At 44.0% G+C, this 17,105-nt stretch overlaps 1 protein-coding gene across 1 annotated transcript in view; it reads right to left on the reverse strand.

Moving 5' to 3' along the window:
• The window catches only part of LMBR1 (limb development membrane protein 1), an 802,485-nt gene that overhangs the window by 551,914 nt on the left and 233,466 nt on the right, over window positions 1-17,105 (reverse strand). Inside the window, exon 5 of the mRNA XM_086941490.1 lies at window positions 715-818. Coding sequence (XP_086797616.1) covers window positions 715-818 — 104 coding nt within the window. The remainder of the gene's footprint in view (window positions 1-714; window positions 819-17,105) is intronic.

Consider the following 17,105-nt stretch of genomic DNA (forward strand, 5'->3'; position numbering starts at 1 on the left):
CCCCAAAAAAATGATTGTTTTTTAAATCCTTCATGGAGAAAAAGTTCACTTCAAGCCAAGTTTAGTGTAATTGTGTTCAGCTGTTTTTTCATGTAACAACGAATAGAAAATCCTCTGGGAATTTGTGCGGTTAGTTTTCGACAAACCTTCTTGAAACTCACCATAACGGACCCAAAGTGCATGAATATTTTTTGGGAACGTTTTATGCAAATTTGTTGAACGGCTCTAAAGTGATTGAGAAAACAAATGGTGACTCTACAACAATTATAGAGAAGGTATTGTGGACTCTCTTATTACACACACAAATATCCCTCAACAAGACCAAGGGTGATCGAAAAGCATGGTTTATTTAATACATTATTACACTCTGACTTGAGTGCGTACTGATTGTTTCTCTGCCGAAATCACAGGAATATTGTGAAAAGTGTGTGTGCGCATGCGTGTCAACAAAAGATGTGCAGACTTAAATTAATTTAGCGATCAATGTCATCACTTATAAAAGTGTGATATTATTTAGAGTAGATCACCCAAATGGAAGCATAGTGAAACAAACTCATGACAGAAAATTAACTCAATACGCTTGTGAAAACGGCCTTTTTAATATATCTGATAATGCAGCTTTGTTTTTTTTACTATACTTTAAATTGTTAACCTCTGCTAGCTACTGTATGGCTGAATTGTTCACATATTAAGTCTGGCAGACTGTAAGGTTACCTTTTTTAATCCAGCAAATCCCTCCGATTCCAGGAAGAAAAATGCAAATGGCATGAGGACAAACAAGCAAAGATTGGAAAATAGGGAGACAAGGTTCCATAATCCTGGAAAAAAATAACAAATTTGCATGGGATTATTTAGGGCATTCTTTTCAATTAACACATTTGCAAAAAATCAAACCGAAGGGAATGGGATACTGAATAATCAAGTAATCTTTACTTACAAATTTAGTATTTTCCAATTTGATCTTCAACATTTGTCATAAAGGTCATCATTTGAGAAATGGCAATTTATTGCGCTATTCATTAATTAATTAATTAATTCTAAGTATATCATATTAATTACACTCTTAAACATATTAAATGTACCTGAAAAGTCTGTCCACTATTAAAGGGCTCAAAGTGGAACGTGGAGTGGCAAATCCTCACCCATGCAGGCTTGTACATTCAGCATCTCTTGATGCTTGCAATACTCCACTGCGAAACAATACCCCCCACTGAAGGTAGATATATATATATATATATATATATATTTATTTAGTTTTATTCCAAACCGCGTCTCAGCAGCAGAAAGCAGCTCACGCCCTGCCGCAAAAACTCCTCGGACACGGACCATGTAGTTAGTGCAAATATTTATTTTCCTGTAGCAGATATATGCCGAATGACGTTTTTGCTCCGTGGACCCTTGCTCGCATGACAACGTCCATCAGTCAAACGCTCATTTTTAAAGTGGCAGTGCCAGTTTCAAATATACCACGTGACAGTAACACAAATAGTTATAGAAGAAAGAATGACCTTCAGATAAATATATTTGTATAATTAAATATAGTTTTCTCATGGAAAGGGGAGCATAATTCATTCCAAATCATTTCTATTCATGATTAGTGCTTATTTTCGACATTATAACAGTAAAATACATGTTTTCATAGTGCCTCTCCAAATGCTGTAATGTAAACTATCTGCATAATACTAGTTAAAACCACTGGTAGTTCCAAAATTATCTACAACACGATCTAATTGATATAGGACCCTGTATGATAAATGTACAGTACTAGCCATCCATATGGGTCATATCATAGTTTGTTAAAAAGACCATTTACAGATCAAAAATGACTCTAAATGTATCAGATTCCATCTATCTTGGAAAGTGCAGAAACATGCTTTGTTGTGCAAATACGCAATGTAAACAATACCTCTCAATCATCAGGACATATATGAGTGCATGAAATACAAGCATAATGTTTAGCTTCGTTCAACTGATAACCATATTACGTTTTCCATCTGCACAAGGCTATGTATTGATAATAAATGTCATCTCCAAAGCATGCCTTCTAATGTGTAAAAATGCATATTTGTGCAAATGAGCAAATGTTGTGCCAATGTATAGCTTAAATTTATTACAGGCAGAATCAGTATACCATGCAAGAGAAAAGGGTACCACTAATGACTTTGATTGACCTATTTTGTCATAGGTTAATATAAAGTGCAGATGTGCCTCTGTTGGTGCAACCCCTATAGAAATCAATGCTGTTGGAAAACTACAGCTAATATCACATATTTGCTGTGTTGGGTCATTCCTTCTAAAAACACAACTACAAAAAAACTGTGCTGAACACCAAGTGAAATTGTGTACATGAGGTTTATAAGTGTGGTCCTTCTAATGTACACAAATCTACAATAAAAGACCAAAATAAAGCACACAATTTTTTTTAAAAAGTACATTCTCATCTTGTAGCAGCAACTGTACTTAATTCCTACGCTTAGGAGGATTTAATAAATCACTAAAATTATCCATTCGATACATAGTGCAAAATGTGTCAGGGAATCACCTGGGTCCTACTGGTAAAACTATAATAGACCATGTGGCAACTCATGTTGTCTGTTCATATCCCCAGCCGGGGATATCGAAAATCAACAAGAGGATGGATCGGAAGTAGACTTGCAGGTGGCATAGACAAGTGAGTGTTATACTTGAAATCAAATAACTAAGGATACGTCATCCGGCTACCTTATCATGCCTGAAACTTGGTTGGTGCCCAACTATCACCTGGAAGTACTGGAGATTAAGGTAAACATGTATACATGTCTTCAGTTACATTAAGACCTCCTGGAGACTTCGTATCCAGCTGTAATATATATTGAGTCTCCAATCTCCGAAGTCTGGCCTCCCTGTCACCTCCTAGCCTACTGGATTTGACTGCGTCAATAACGAAAAATATTTGAGGCTGGTGTTGTCACCCTGATGTACATCGCGGAAATACCTAGCCACTGGATACGTTTTGTCCTGGTTGGCTGTTGCTCTTAGATGCTGAAGTATGCGTTTGTGCACAGCAAGCTTTGTACTCCGGACATACTTCAGCAAACAAGGGCACTGTAATACATAGATGGCGTATTCAGTCTTACAAGTTAAAACTTGGGTGATTAGATGTTCCTGATTGCTAAACCCGTCAGTGTGTTTTTTGTGAATCTCATGTACACAGGATTTACAGGTTTTGCATCTAAAAAAGCAACTGTTGTTTTACAGCCACATTGTTTTTTCAATGGTCTCAGGGCAGGTGTCTACTAATTGATCTTTTAAGGAGGGGGCTAAGCTGAAGGTAAGAGAAGCTCTACATGGTAACGTAGTTCGAATGACAGGGTCATTCAATACAATAGGCCAATTTTTATGGATGATATTATAAATTGCCTTGTGTTGTTTACTGTACCCTGTAATTATTCTAAACGTGTTGCTCTTACTACTTCCAGGTTCCTCATTGTTCGGACTCGGTTCCCCATCCGAGCATCCTTCCTTCCTTCCTGTATTTATCTAGCAGATCCGGTCTGCTGTGTCCCATAGATTTAATGCGGGCACTTTCAATAATCTGGTCAGAATACCCCCTCTCTAAGAATCTACACATGCTGGCAAGTTGGACCGCTTCGAAATCTTTTGGGTTGCTACACACCCTCCTAATGCGCAGCATTTCCCTGTAGGGGATGCTAGCAATAAGGTGGGCTGGATGCGCACTCCCCGCATGCAGGATAGTATTTCCCACCGTGCTCTTGCGGAACAGTTTGGTTTCCAGCTTGCCATTTTTAACATAGACCTCTTTATCAAAGAAGGTGACAGATTTGGCTCAATGTTGCTGTAAAGGCTAGATTTAGGTTGTTGGCATTGATGTCCTTAATTAATTCATTTGCCTGCTGTTCACCGCCTCTCCAAATCCCAAATAAATCGTCGATAAAACGATACCACCCAATTACATTGGTGTCAAAGACTTCCTGAGGTTTGATTTTGAGGACCAGCTCCTCCCAAGCTCCCATGTGCAGACATGTGAAGCTTGGGGAGAAACTGGCCCCCATTGCATCTCCCTGTAACTGTCGATAAAGGAGATTGTTGTACGTGAATACATTGTTTGATAGACTAAGTACTCAAGCATTTGTAGCAGCATAATATTGCAGTCACTGAAATGATCAGATCGTCGTGACAGGTAATATTCCACTGCTGCTAGTCCATCAGTGTGCACTATACTGGTGTACAGGGCGGTGACGTCGAGTGCCATCATCCAATCACCCTCTACCCACTTGATGTGCTGTACTTTCTGCAAAAAATCCCCTGTATCATATATATATATATATATATATATATATACACACACACACACATATACATACATATACACACACAGCCGCCATATAAAATGGTGCATTTTGAAATGATTAGTTGATACAACAGACCACAAAAGACGAGGGCTCCATTTATAGGAAAATTAGTACACCTAAATATATTGCTTTTTCGTTTTATTGAAATTATATAAGTAGTATTATTTACATGGGCTTTCAGCCAGCTCTCTTCATCCGTTTGTTAATCTTTAGGAGTTTTGTTCCACCCATCGCAGAATACAGTACAGGGTTAGCTCGATTCACCCTTTGTCAGGGCACGAGTCAGGGGTACACGCGGGTGGACGGCGTCCACCCATTTTTTTCACAGGGTGAACACAGTTTTCCCTGCCAAGAATTTGGGACCCACTGAATAATTTGCTGAACTCGTCCCGGTGTAATTTCCAAACACCCAGAGACTTTCAGCAGCGCCTGCACATTGTCTGCTTTCCATCTGCAACAAGCAACAACGTGCAGGCGGGGACGGGGCTTTCTAAGTTTAGACTCCAGTTGGGCCCATAACAAAGGCCGAATTTGAGGGGTCATTAGGCCTTCTTTTGTTGGGTCTCTTGGCTGGGAGCAGTCAGGAGCCTCACACCTGATGCAAATGAAGCGGATGGGAAACAGAGGCTCACTTACACATACTTAAGAGAAGCAGCTTTTCACTTTGTTCATTCCCTGTTTAGGAGATATGCATGCACTGTAAGAATATGAGATGTGTGTCTTTCCAAGTACTTACCCAAAGCAAATTGAATTTATATAGAGCTTACTTCCCCTGAGGAGGCGTTGAAATAATTTAAGTACCACTATCTTTTCTTTTATAGCCCTACTCATTCCAATGCAGGGTGTCAGAGCGTTTTACATCAACACGTGCATATTACATGTACAATAAATTATATAAGTTTGTAAATGAATGTACAAGTTGTGTTACATAAAACTGGGGGATTGCAAGGTGTAGAAGTCACATATCTTCCATTGCTCAGTGTGCTATTATCCTCGCGATACGCTCAAACGTACACATGATAAACCTGCTAAACATATATGTGAGGGCTTTAAATCTGATGTCACTTCTTGTGACGCCACTTCCTGTAAAGCGCCACTTCCTGTAAAGTCGTTGCTTGTGATGCCACTTTCTATGGTGTCAAGTACTGTGATGCCGTGTGATGTTGTGCCCAGTTATGTGCCCGCGATGTCGCGCCCCGTGAAGTCACTTGCATATTGCCATACTAGGTCAGTCCCCCCACTTCTTTTATTAGGACTTGTGCCCTGACCTTTGCCTTAGCCCACTATGATGCCATTCTGCAAGTTGCACTTACAAAAAAGTAGTTCAGTTATACAGTTTTACAAAAAACATTCAAATACATTAGCAAAGTCAAACTTCATGGCTTTGTCAATTCCATTTTTTTTTGTTAAGTAAACCACGTCAAATTGATCTTAACACCACTTCCTGTTTTAATTCATTTTATAATTTGTTACCCGAGTTTAGGAGTTTTGGTTGGGTTGTTTACATTCAGTTGTCGTAGCGTAGGCATTGTGAAAATTTCCAGGGCGTGGGCATTGTGGGAAATTTATACCACCGTGCAAGACTTTCGCTTCTTAAATAAATTGAATGTTCAGATAGGAACACACAAGGGGAAATCATTCAGTGCGTTGTGTACGTTGAAATAGACATTCTCGCCATCACCGGCATATTAAACGTCCCCTACAACTCTTTACAAGGGGTTGAACCCAAGAATCCGCCTCCGGCAGAAGCCTTGTTAAAGTACACTTTAAATATACAAATTCGAGGGACATAGCTAACTAATAATCACGCAGCAGGCACAAGTGAGTGTGTGTGTGTGGTTGGGGGGGGGGGGGGGTACACCCTAATTAACGATGTTATTTACATTTCACCATAGGAATAGGAGGGCTTATCTAGAAGATCATTAGGACCCCTGGTGCCCTTCGTACGTCATAGGAAATGTCCACTTTTTGAGCCAACCATTCGGCGGAATAAGAATTAATAAAGTCACAATAAAAAAAATAATTTTAACCATCACGTTATCATCCAGTGGCTGGCGCTTTAGTAATTATACGCTTTGCATAAACACGTAGCGAGAAGCAACGAAGGAAAAGGCACTTGACATCATTTAATATTCCTCTTTAATACCCACCCGAACACATTCATTTTTTCAATCCCCAAACAAATGTTCTGAAAAATGTAACAGGTTCTTCTGAAAAGATGTAAGGATTAAAAATACATGTGTCCCGTTACTAGATGCACTGTGTACATCCTCTCATGCTTTCGGTCTAACTCGGAGTTCAATACGCTGCGTCAGCTTTTATTTCAATACCTACTTCAGCGTGGCACTGTCTCCATCTAGTGGATATTGTGAGGATAACATGACACTGCGGTACAGCAGCGAGGAGAAATTGGTGGAGAGGGCGCACATTACAGCATAGCTGTCAGAATCAGCAGAGCCTATCACATCACGTTGACCTGGGCTGAACAACAGGCTGAGAACTCTAACGGTTACAACAAACACTATTTCTTTTCAAGGTGACTTTGCAGTTGTAAATTGCGCGAACAACATCTCAGTGAAAGGGACAGGCTCGCACTCGCGTGCTTGTAATAAGGCAACGTCACTATTGGTTCAACACGTCAGTGTGGGATGTTTCTGTGCCAATAGAAGCACGTTTTGTGGCCACGGTGGGATGGTTGATGCATTATTGGTATACATCACCACAGGGTTGGGCTGGAACAAAAATTAGGCCCGGCCACCAAAATAAAAGTGGCCCCCATTAAAAATGCTGATAGCAAAAAACAAAAAGAGGCAATATCAGGGCAACCATCAATAAAAAAAAAACGGCCCACCTGGACATAAAATCGGCCGGAAAAAAACAGTCCACCGCAAATTGCCTGATTGCCCTTATAGGCCAAACCTGGTATAAAAGTGGGATCAGGTTAGAAACGCGATTGTTATGTCCGAAATGTACTGCTAAACAGAGAAAAACATAGTGGGCTTGGTGAGGAAACTGATGTACCATAAAATGCACAGTTTGCCACCAATGTATCCCCAAATTCCTTTAGCAGCGAATCCGTACACCCCAGCAAGGATGTCTTAAAAGCCTATCGAGTTTTGCACATTGTCACTTTCCTGATGTGCTTATAATCTAACAGGAGAAAGGTTTCCAAGGAATGGAGCTGCATAAATCCTATCAAAACAGGGTTTAGAGAAAATTTAAATGGAAATACGATTGGCGAGAGGCCACTTTTCTATTTAGTGCTTGGGTGTGGGTTTTTGTCCCAGTCCGACCCTGGAGATGATGGTTGAATGCAGCTGTGGAACTGATCAACGAGGGATACTTCACTATGGTGTCTTGATAGTCAAGACGCTGAGACATAACTACTGGAGCAGGTTAGTAAGTGCGATGACCTGTTTCGCTGCCATGGGAAGCTTAGCCTGCATTTGGGCTAGGTCGTCCCCGCTCGATTAAGTGACTTAGATTAACCTTCTTCGACAGTGACCCACAGTACTCCGTGCACAGCTGCTCTCGATGGATGTCACCGGTCCCCGGTTCTTGTATGGCGGTGCTGGCACTGGGCTGGGCATATTGTAAACATGGAACCTGCACTAGGTTGCAGAAAGGCTTTCAGGGTTAGATGAGCTAGAGAGCCTTTAGCCCGCTAAGCCCTAAAGGCTGTTCTTAAGTGTCACAAAACGGTATTTTAATGACATATATTGGCCTCAGTGGAAAATTGTGCTCAAGGCTACCTGTGGCAGAATGTGAAATTAAGGGATAACATTTTCATGAGTTTCCCTTCAAAACAGCATGCAAATCTTTTGACAACATACTAGGGTACTTGTGCAGCGCAATGAAGTGTGTAGCGCCATTCAAAAAAAATAGTTAATGTGGGGTGAAGACAACTCTCCACACACCCTTGGCAAACCTCAGTTGCGAGGTTTCAGGTTGGATTGCCAAGAACTGGCAATACCAAAGAAAAACCTTGAGCACCTTTCAGCTCCCAGGCTGCTGCTGCAGCTACAAATGTACCTCAGTAATGTTGCAGAATGCATGCGGACTGTGGAGCACATGTTGTTGCCACCATCCGTTCAGTAACATTAGAAGAAAACGCACAAACGCATACAAAGTTTTTTAAAAAGTCATGACTGTTGTAACTCTATCTATCATAAGTGTTCCACAGAAGACATATTATTTAAAGCTCAACATGCAAAACATGATATATATATAGTTTTATTTAGAATACTTAACATGCCCTTAACTCCCCGCTCCACGATCATAAAATGAGCCCCCACATGGCCAGAAAAAGTTAGTGTTTTCCTACACAAGTTAATGAACTAGGACTTGTGAAAAGGGAAATAACTAACTTGGCTAAAATCATACGTTCTGCTCACACAGTAAGAATCAAATTAAGATCACCTTAGGGGTCCCACATTGTTCCATCCTTGCCCCCACTCTTTATCCAATTCATGGAGCCAGTAACATAAATTCTAAGCTCATCCAACATCCACTATCACATGTACATTGATGACACCCAATTAGAACAGTCTTCTCCCCTGAAGACATCAAAGACCTCAACTTAACCCTAAAAAAACAAAAAGAACAACGCTGGCCTACTTGTAACCATCTCAAACGTAATACTCTCAAAACGGAATTCCTCTTAATTGCCCCGCCCAAACAATCACCAGTCATTATGACTGGCTAAAGGAACTAACAGTTTTTAACGCCCTACATCAAGTTACTGACTCAGCTAGATCACAAGGAATTATCCTCGACAAGAACTTTAACATGCAGAGCCACATTAGTTCTGCCACCGAAGGAGCTATCCTCCAAATGAACATCCTAAGAAACTAAAACTCTTCCTACCCACCAAGGACTTCAACTGCGCCTTCCAAGCCCTAGCGATTCGCATGCTGGGCTACGGAAGTGCAACCCTAGGCGGCTTGCCTAAATCCACAATAGCTCCCTTAAGAGCCTCCCTCAACACTGCGGCAAGGCTCATTACTGGATCGAAAAGAAACAACCATTTCACCCCGGATTTGAAATCCCTCAACGGGCACCCTACGAAGCAAGAATACAGCTGAACATTGCATACATGACCCACAAAGCCCTACACTTCAACACCCCAAGTTATCTGGCTCAGAAGCTTGTACTCTCTGGGGGCTCCAGATACTGTAGACTCTAATGCACTACATTTTACTGCTGAAACCTCAGATTTGCAAAAAAGAAAACTTGCAGTAGAACGTTCTCTGGCATTGCCCCGTGAATTTGCAACTCCCATCCCTCCTCTCCCCCTCCCCGAAAACAGACTGACTCACTCAACAGCATCCTGAAAGAAGTTAAGTTACTACTCAAACACATTTTTGCCCTAGGTCCTTGGAACGATTCTCGCTGAGCCCACCTGGACGCTTCTTCCTGTCTCATGATACGCTTGCATGTTATTTTCTGTTTTTACTTTCTGGCCCATCATCCCGCCCTTCTAGAGATTCTGTCATATTATAATGCTCCTTTCTCAACTGTATTTATATAGATTCTATGTGTCTCGGTTCTTTTACAGGTAAAGCACTCTGATACATTGGGTCTTGTTGGCGCTATATGAAACCTTCAAAATGAAATAAAAATAAGATTAGCATTTTAGAATGTGAATGGGTTCACAAACCCATACATTGAACGTTTTACTGGGGCAGTTAGCTAAAAAAAAAAAAAAAAAGTAAAAAATGAACGACATACCAAGGACCTTGTCCTTTTTAGGGATGACCCAGATGGGTTTCTTCCTCGTAGACTCTCAATCCCTTTCAAGAAAGGCACAATATGTCTTGTGCCAGGTTCAGCATTGTTACACAGACCTGCACCAAACCAATGAAGAACGGAAAGCTGTATTAAAAGCTTATTTCTGATCCAAGTGTCAAGTAAGTCGGGCCAGTGTTTTCTCCTGTGCGCCTGAGTAAACATTTCTATTGGATTTTTTATGGGAAAATATTTTTGGAGGAAACCCTGCATCCTTGAACTCTGGAATTTCATGCACATGTATCAATGAGCATCGAGGATAAAACTTGGGTGCCTATATATTTTTGGGTAAATTTCATGCACATTTACTTAGTTTACACAGTCAAGAAACAGTCTTCCTATGCAAGTCAAACTCAACCATAACAGAGTTGATGATGGCGACTCTTACGCATCTTTGTAGAGAAGGTTTTGTACGTATTGTATCAATTTCTAATAACTGTTGTCTTGTTTGACATATTTGCATAAAATGTTATTTACCCACCGACCAATTTTATTCTGTAAAGTTTTACATAGATTAGTCTAAGGAGGAAACATTTTATCGGGCGATGTCCCGAATTTTGTATTTCACATTCAAGTCCCCTAGGACATTTTGTGAAATACACAGGGAAAGAAAGGTGATGCGCGGATTTACACCAAACTTGTCAGAAGTCAAGTGCTCTTATTCGTAAAAACCCTTTCGGGTCTGCTATAAATAGGTAAAATAGTTTTTGAAACGTTAATGATAAAATGTTATACCACTATGTTAGCATGTGAGTTTGCGAACCAGTTTAAGAACCGAATTTTTAACTAGAGTCAGAATAGGATTTCTGGAACCGAAAAAGCCACATTCGAAATTTGGAGTCTTACAAACTTCCCACCGGTTTATGAACCCCATGGCTTCAATTTGCTAGGAATAGCATTTCATTTTGATCCAATGCCCATAACCAGGTTCATGGATCACAAGACATATTCATGTACCTCGTCTTAAACTAATGTGCACTGGAACCATGTGGCAGACAAGGTGAAGACACACCAGCCCATGAGGCAGCAAGTCTCGCCCACACACGTGAAAAATTCCAGTTTCCACGACTCAAAAAATATAACTTAAGATGCATGGTTCACTCAGTTCATGAACAATTAGATGTATATAAATACAAAAAAAAATATGTTTTACACTTCGGGTGTCAAAAACAGAGGTCCTAAAAAAGGAAATACTTCTTGAAATATTGAGCACAGAGTAGGGCTGTGGCACAAGCTCTGCGCCCAGTACACCTGGTCAACAGTGGATACAGGGAATAGGTAAATGGGCAAAACCTCCCGCCAGTACAATTTGGGCACAAAGGTAGCTTTGACACCAAGTACTGATGGACTGTGCACAGGGCAGGACCTACACACACACACCAATCTTGGCTATGACCAGGGACTCTTGAAGCAAGAGGAGTGGGTGCAGTGCATGTCTGAAAAACACTGGCTGCACCCACTGCTTAAATATCCTAGACTTTCCCAACAGGTTCTAAAGTTAGGGCATCCAGAGGCAGAGTATAGTGTAAACTATTATCCAGAATCTGGTGGTGGCCCGGGCTGGCAAAGAAAAGGGGCCATAACATCGCAGGAACAGCCGGGGCACCACTGCACCATGGAAGACCTCCTGGTCTGGAGGTCCACAGGAGACCTACCTGTACCCACATCAACCAAATCTTGAAGGCAATGAGTGAGGGGGAGTGTGCCAGTCCCCTCTCCCTGTGCCAAACAGACAACTGCATCGGATACGACTGCCGTGGGTTTGGTAGCAGGACTACCAAGCCAAGACTCTGGTGGGACTTCCGTCGTGGGTGGCCTTCCTTGGGCGGCATGGGCCCGCACTTTCTGGACTTGTGACTGGGATCGCAGCAGCAAGTGTGGGCAACAGTGGTACCCGATTGAGGACCTAGAAGATTACTTTCACCATAAGAATCACCACCTAGTGGGCTTCCCTTAGGGCGCAAAGAGACCACTCCCGGAACTCATCTTCGAAGTGTGGCTGTGGGATTTCCTTACAGGCAACCCGCTGTCCAACTGATTCCTAACGGAACATGCCAATCAAGACCTTGCGGCACAGCCACCCTGGGGTCTTCAACAAGCGATCAATGCCCGCATCCTTAACTATCGGAATAGAGACTTGTTTCTACAAATGGCACAGGCCTTGAGAGAGACACATTATGGGACATCCAAAATCCTTATATTCCTGGACTATAATAGACTGGGGCAGATTCAGAAAAGGTCATTGAACCAGTCAAGAAAAAAGTGTGTTCGATGGACATTAAATATATGCTCCTGTTCCACTCAAAGCTAAAAATCATCTTTCAGGGAAAAATTGTTTTTGACCACCCTGAAGGGCTATGGGAATGGCTGGAAGAGCATTCCCACTCGCAGAGTGCCGCAGCCGCAACCGTCCATGGGAAAGTAGGACTGGAGACCATTTTACACCCGTGGGACCAGCCTGGGGAGATACAGGCACTCCAAGAGGGCAGCCCGGTGTAGGAGATCAGGACATAGTGTGGGGCTCCCTGGAGGGTGGCAGACCCGGCATCAGTCATAGTCGATGGAGGGAAGTAATCCACTGCAGCGGCACAGTGATTCATCTACACCAGAACTCCCCAGTGACCGGGCCGACGAGCAACCATAGGTGTTTAAAGCCCTAACCTGTTCTTTCCTTTTTCTCTTCTTTGCTGAGTTTTACAGTTTGGATAATAGATGCTTTCGGGTGGGAAGTGTAGGGAGGGGGTGAAGTTGTGGCACAGTTGGTATTTTGTTGTTTATTTTTCTTTTGTTACATTGTTTTCCTCCGATTCCCCACAGGGCACATGTCACCCATGGCTACTTGACATCTACAAATCTAACCCCCCCCCCCCAACCCCCCTAATCCGCTTTGGACGATTCCAATGGGCCCGCAGCTTAAGGAGATAATCTCATCCAACAGCCCATTGACATTCTGGGTTAAGAGGGGCACCATCCTCCAAAACGTTAAAAAGTAAAGACCCCCCACAGTTCTCCTTCTCTAAAGGACCCATCACTAGGCACCAACTGCCCTTTCCTCAGCCGATACGGCTACTCCAGGATGTTTCATGCAGGTTTAGCCAGAGGGGCAGTAGAACTACTCTGTCATACTTGCCTGCAAGTCTTTATGGAATCCCACCTAGATCCATAAAGCAGGTTTGTGCTCCTTGAGTGTACTTTAGAGGGACGACCATGAAACATTTGTAGCACTGATGACCCCACCCCCCCCAGCTCTGACTGCTGCCACGCTTATCATCACTACTGCTCCACACTCAACCAGGCATGCCTCTTTTCAGCTGGGACTTTAAAGCAATCATAAGCAGGTCCAAGAACACCACATCTATGGTCCTTCCTCCCGAACCTTAGCCCTCAGTAGATGGGTGTCTTTCCTAGGACTCAGATGTGTGGCGTAGGTAGCACCCCCAGGACACCGCATTATTATTATTATTATTATTATTATGTTTCTTATATAGTGCCTGAATCGACCCCCGAAGGGGTATCTCCGCGCTTGCCTTGGGAACCCGTCCTGGCTTTTCCCTGTGAGATAGCCCCTACAGGGCATCCCCAAGGTGAAAGCCAGGCATCCCGCCGCGGGGGGCCGTTGTGGAGATTAAGCAAGCTTAATGCCCAGAGTTGCAGAGTGTGAACCCATGATTAGGTCAGGCACCGAAGCGAGAATTATCGAGTCCATGGACATTTGAGCTCAAGACCCTGCCGCGTCGGGAATTGAACCCTGGTCCCGGGTCTGACCTCTGCTTCAGGGTCTGCCTGCTCTAACCAGTGAGCCACACTTCTCCACATACTACTCACCATCACACAAAATCCATTCCAGACGAGACTACTTCATGCTGACTGATTCCCTATCCCTGGTCAATACCCTCCATATCCTCCCCTTAGGCCTTTCAGACCATGCAACGGTAGAGATTAAGCTAGAGGAGGCCCTACCCAAGGCAGGAGACATTTAGAGTCCAAACTCATGGTGTCTCAGAAACCACTCTTTGTTTAATCTCCATCGCGAGGTCATCGCAGACTATTTTGACCTTACTCAACACTCAGTGCCCGCCCAAACGTGTATGTGGGAAGCTTTCAAGACAGTGGTTCTAGGTAGGGGCTTTGACGCAATATGTGGAAGTGAGCAGAGAGAAAAAAGAAAGAGGTCACCCTTCCTGAGGGCCATGTCCTTGCTCTCAAACACTCCAACAAGATGCCTGTGTCACTCAAACACATGCACTGCCTAGAGGACCTCAGAGTGACACAAAAGCGCAATCTCTGTTACTCCGCTTGCCTTGCTGGTTCACTCGACCAATACGGACTTCATGAGCAGGGCAAAAATTTAAGAAAATTGACTTATTGGCTGTCGCAGAGATGCGAAGGCCCTTGCGTGATCCCTGCAAACAAACAGCTGTTGGACAGCTCTCATACCGATCAGCGGACATCGCAGAGACATTCGTAGCAGACTACAGCGCTCTCCATAGCCGCTAGCCCCCCTCAAATGCTTAAGCTATCCCACCTGATAGTAGCGGACCTCTCTGTCTGCTCGCCTGCCGAAACCAGCAGCAAGAGCCTGACGAATCCTTTAAGCTTAAAGAGCTACAAGTGGCCAACATATCCGCTCTCTCGGGGTAGACCCCTGGCTTGACGACTTCTCAATCAAATTTTACAAGATGTTTTCTTCCCTCCTGGCACCCCATGTACTACTCCTTTTTAAGGAGGCTGACCACACTGAGACGCAGCCACCCGACCCCAGGAGTGGCATTACCACAATACTTAAACCAGGTAAGCTGCCAACGCTCTGCTCTTCATGCCCACCTATCTCCCTTTGAAATACAGAGCCCAAACTATTAGCTAAAATAAAGGTCAAAAGACACTCCACTGTCATTAAAACACTAGTCCACAAGGACCAAACAGGCTTAATGCCAGGCAGAAGCACACACCACTGTCAGCTCAGACTCCATGTAACCCTCTCCCACGGCCCTCCATCTGGTAAACTCTAAAAAAGAATTTCACACTGTCCATTGGCTCTTCTTATTTCCAATACTATGATGTATGAATTTTGGCCCCAAATTTGGTGCCCGGATCACAGCCTTATACAGCTACCCTCCGAGTGGGATAGTCTAAGTGAATGCTGGGAGCTGTTTAACCTGCCTGATTTAAGAGGACGCTGTTTTGGGGCTGCTCACACGGAGGTCGCTCTGTGCTACATTTGTGCCCATACCTCGCAGCACCCGCTACGCGGGTGCCGCTTCGACTGTCAAGATACCGGGAGGTGTTCTCCGGCTGCTGATTGGGCTGTGCAAGTGCCTGGGACCGCGGAGGGTGAGCGAGCGGGATAGCGACCGGTGCAGGGACTCAGTTGTCCAGGAGTCCCTGCGAGACTACAACACCTGGTCTGCGTTGCTTGCTCAGCCCCGCCCACCGGCTACCACGGCTTAAAATCTACCAACTCTCCTACCCAAAACGGGAGCTGTTTAACCTGCCTGATTTAAGAGGACGCTGTTTTGGGGCTGCTCACACGGAGGTCGCTCTGTGCTACATTTGTGCCCATACCTCGCAGCACCCGCTACGCGGGTGCCGCTTCGACTGTCAAGATACCGGGAGGTGTTCTCCGGCTGCTGATTGGGCTGTGCAAGTGCCTGGGACCGCGGAGGGTGAGCGAGCGGGATAGCGACCGGCGCAGGGACTCAGTTGTCCAGGAGTCCCTGCGAGACTACAACACCTGGTCTGCGTTGCTTGCTCGGCCCCGCCCACCGGTTACCACAAGGGTATTAAATCAATATTGAAACCCGCTCTGCGGGAGCGCCGGGCTAAGCCCGGGCAAAGGGCGGGCCCTCTGTGGCCCTCAGAGGCTGAGGAGGCTGGGCTGGGCCCGAAGTCCTGGACAAATCCCTGAGTAAGTAAAACTATTTCCACGATCCCTTTCACTGTCAAACTGCTAGATGGCTACTGCCGCTGTCAGCGCTGCCATTACCGGCTCGGATAAATCTGGGAGCATTTTAAACAGAACACTGGATGATTATTTTCCCAAGGCTGCTCCCGAGGGTAATAAAGAACTATTACTTGCTGAGAAGCGGGCAGATAGGCGTCGTTCAATTGAACGCATTAAAAATAGGACACTGTCTGAGCCCATTCTTTCTGTCACCTTGGACAATGAAACTAATAACACTCTGACAGATAATCTATCTCCAACTGCCAGTGTGCCTCTATTGCTTAAGGAATGCCTAGCTCCTGCCTCTTCACCAACGCAAACTTGGGCCGAGTCACAAATTGAGGGCCAAGATCTTCCCAGTACACCTAACCCCGTAGCAATTTTGATTTCTCCCACTATTAGGCCGGGAAAGGTAGTAAGAGGGAAACACCAGAGGACATTGGCAAATAAAGTACATGGGCCTCCACCCCCTAAAAGGAGGCGGACAAAAATGGACACAAGTAAGTCCAAGCTAAGCCACGCGGATTTTGGTAAGAAGACTAGTCTTGCCACTACTATGACCTTGGGAAAGTCAGCTAGCAAGCAAACAACGGCAACTACCTTAATCCCGTTAAAACCCACAACACCCCCTTCCCCATCAACCACATCGCCTGACATTATCCACACTCCAATGGAAGAAGGTCCGCAGACAATCTCTCCGAAGAATCTATTGGACAATATTGAAATGATTGTGCGAACCTATATGTTAGCTCTATCTGATAGACTAAAGGGAGTGGAATCAAGGTTGGGGAGGATTGAGTTGGACTTGGTAGCTCTTGGCCAACTGGAAAGGCCATTAAGACCCCAGAATGCTACACAGCCCCAAAAAGCCCCACATACAATGTGTACTCCCTCTATTGAAAAGGCAGTTGTAAAAGCTACTAACTCTACTATTGATAACAACATAGTAGTGGCTAATGCAGCTGCCCCCAGCCACCCAACTATAGGTGCTCATTCTGTTAGTAAACCGCCCAAAAACTCTGACC

This window comes from Lissotriton vulgaris, chromosome 10 (genome assembly GCF_964263255.1).
Source record: "Lissotriton vulgaris chromosome 10, aLisVul1.2, whole genome shotgun sequence".
Classification (NCBI taxonomy): domain Eukaryota; kingdom Metazoa; phylum Chordata; class Amphibia; order Caudata; family Salamandridae; genus Lissotriton; species Lissotriton vulgaris.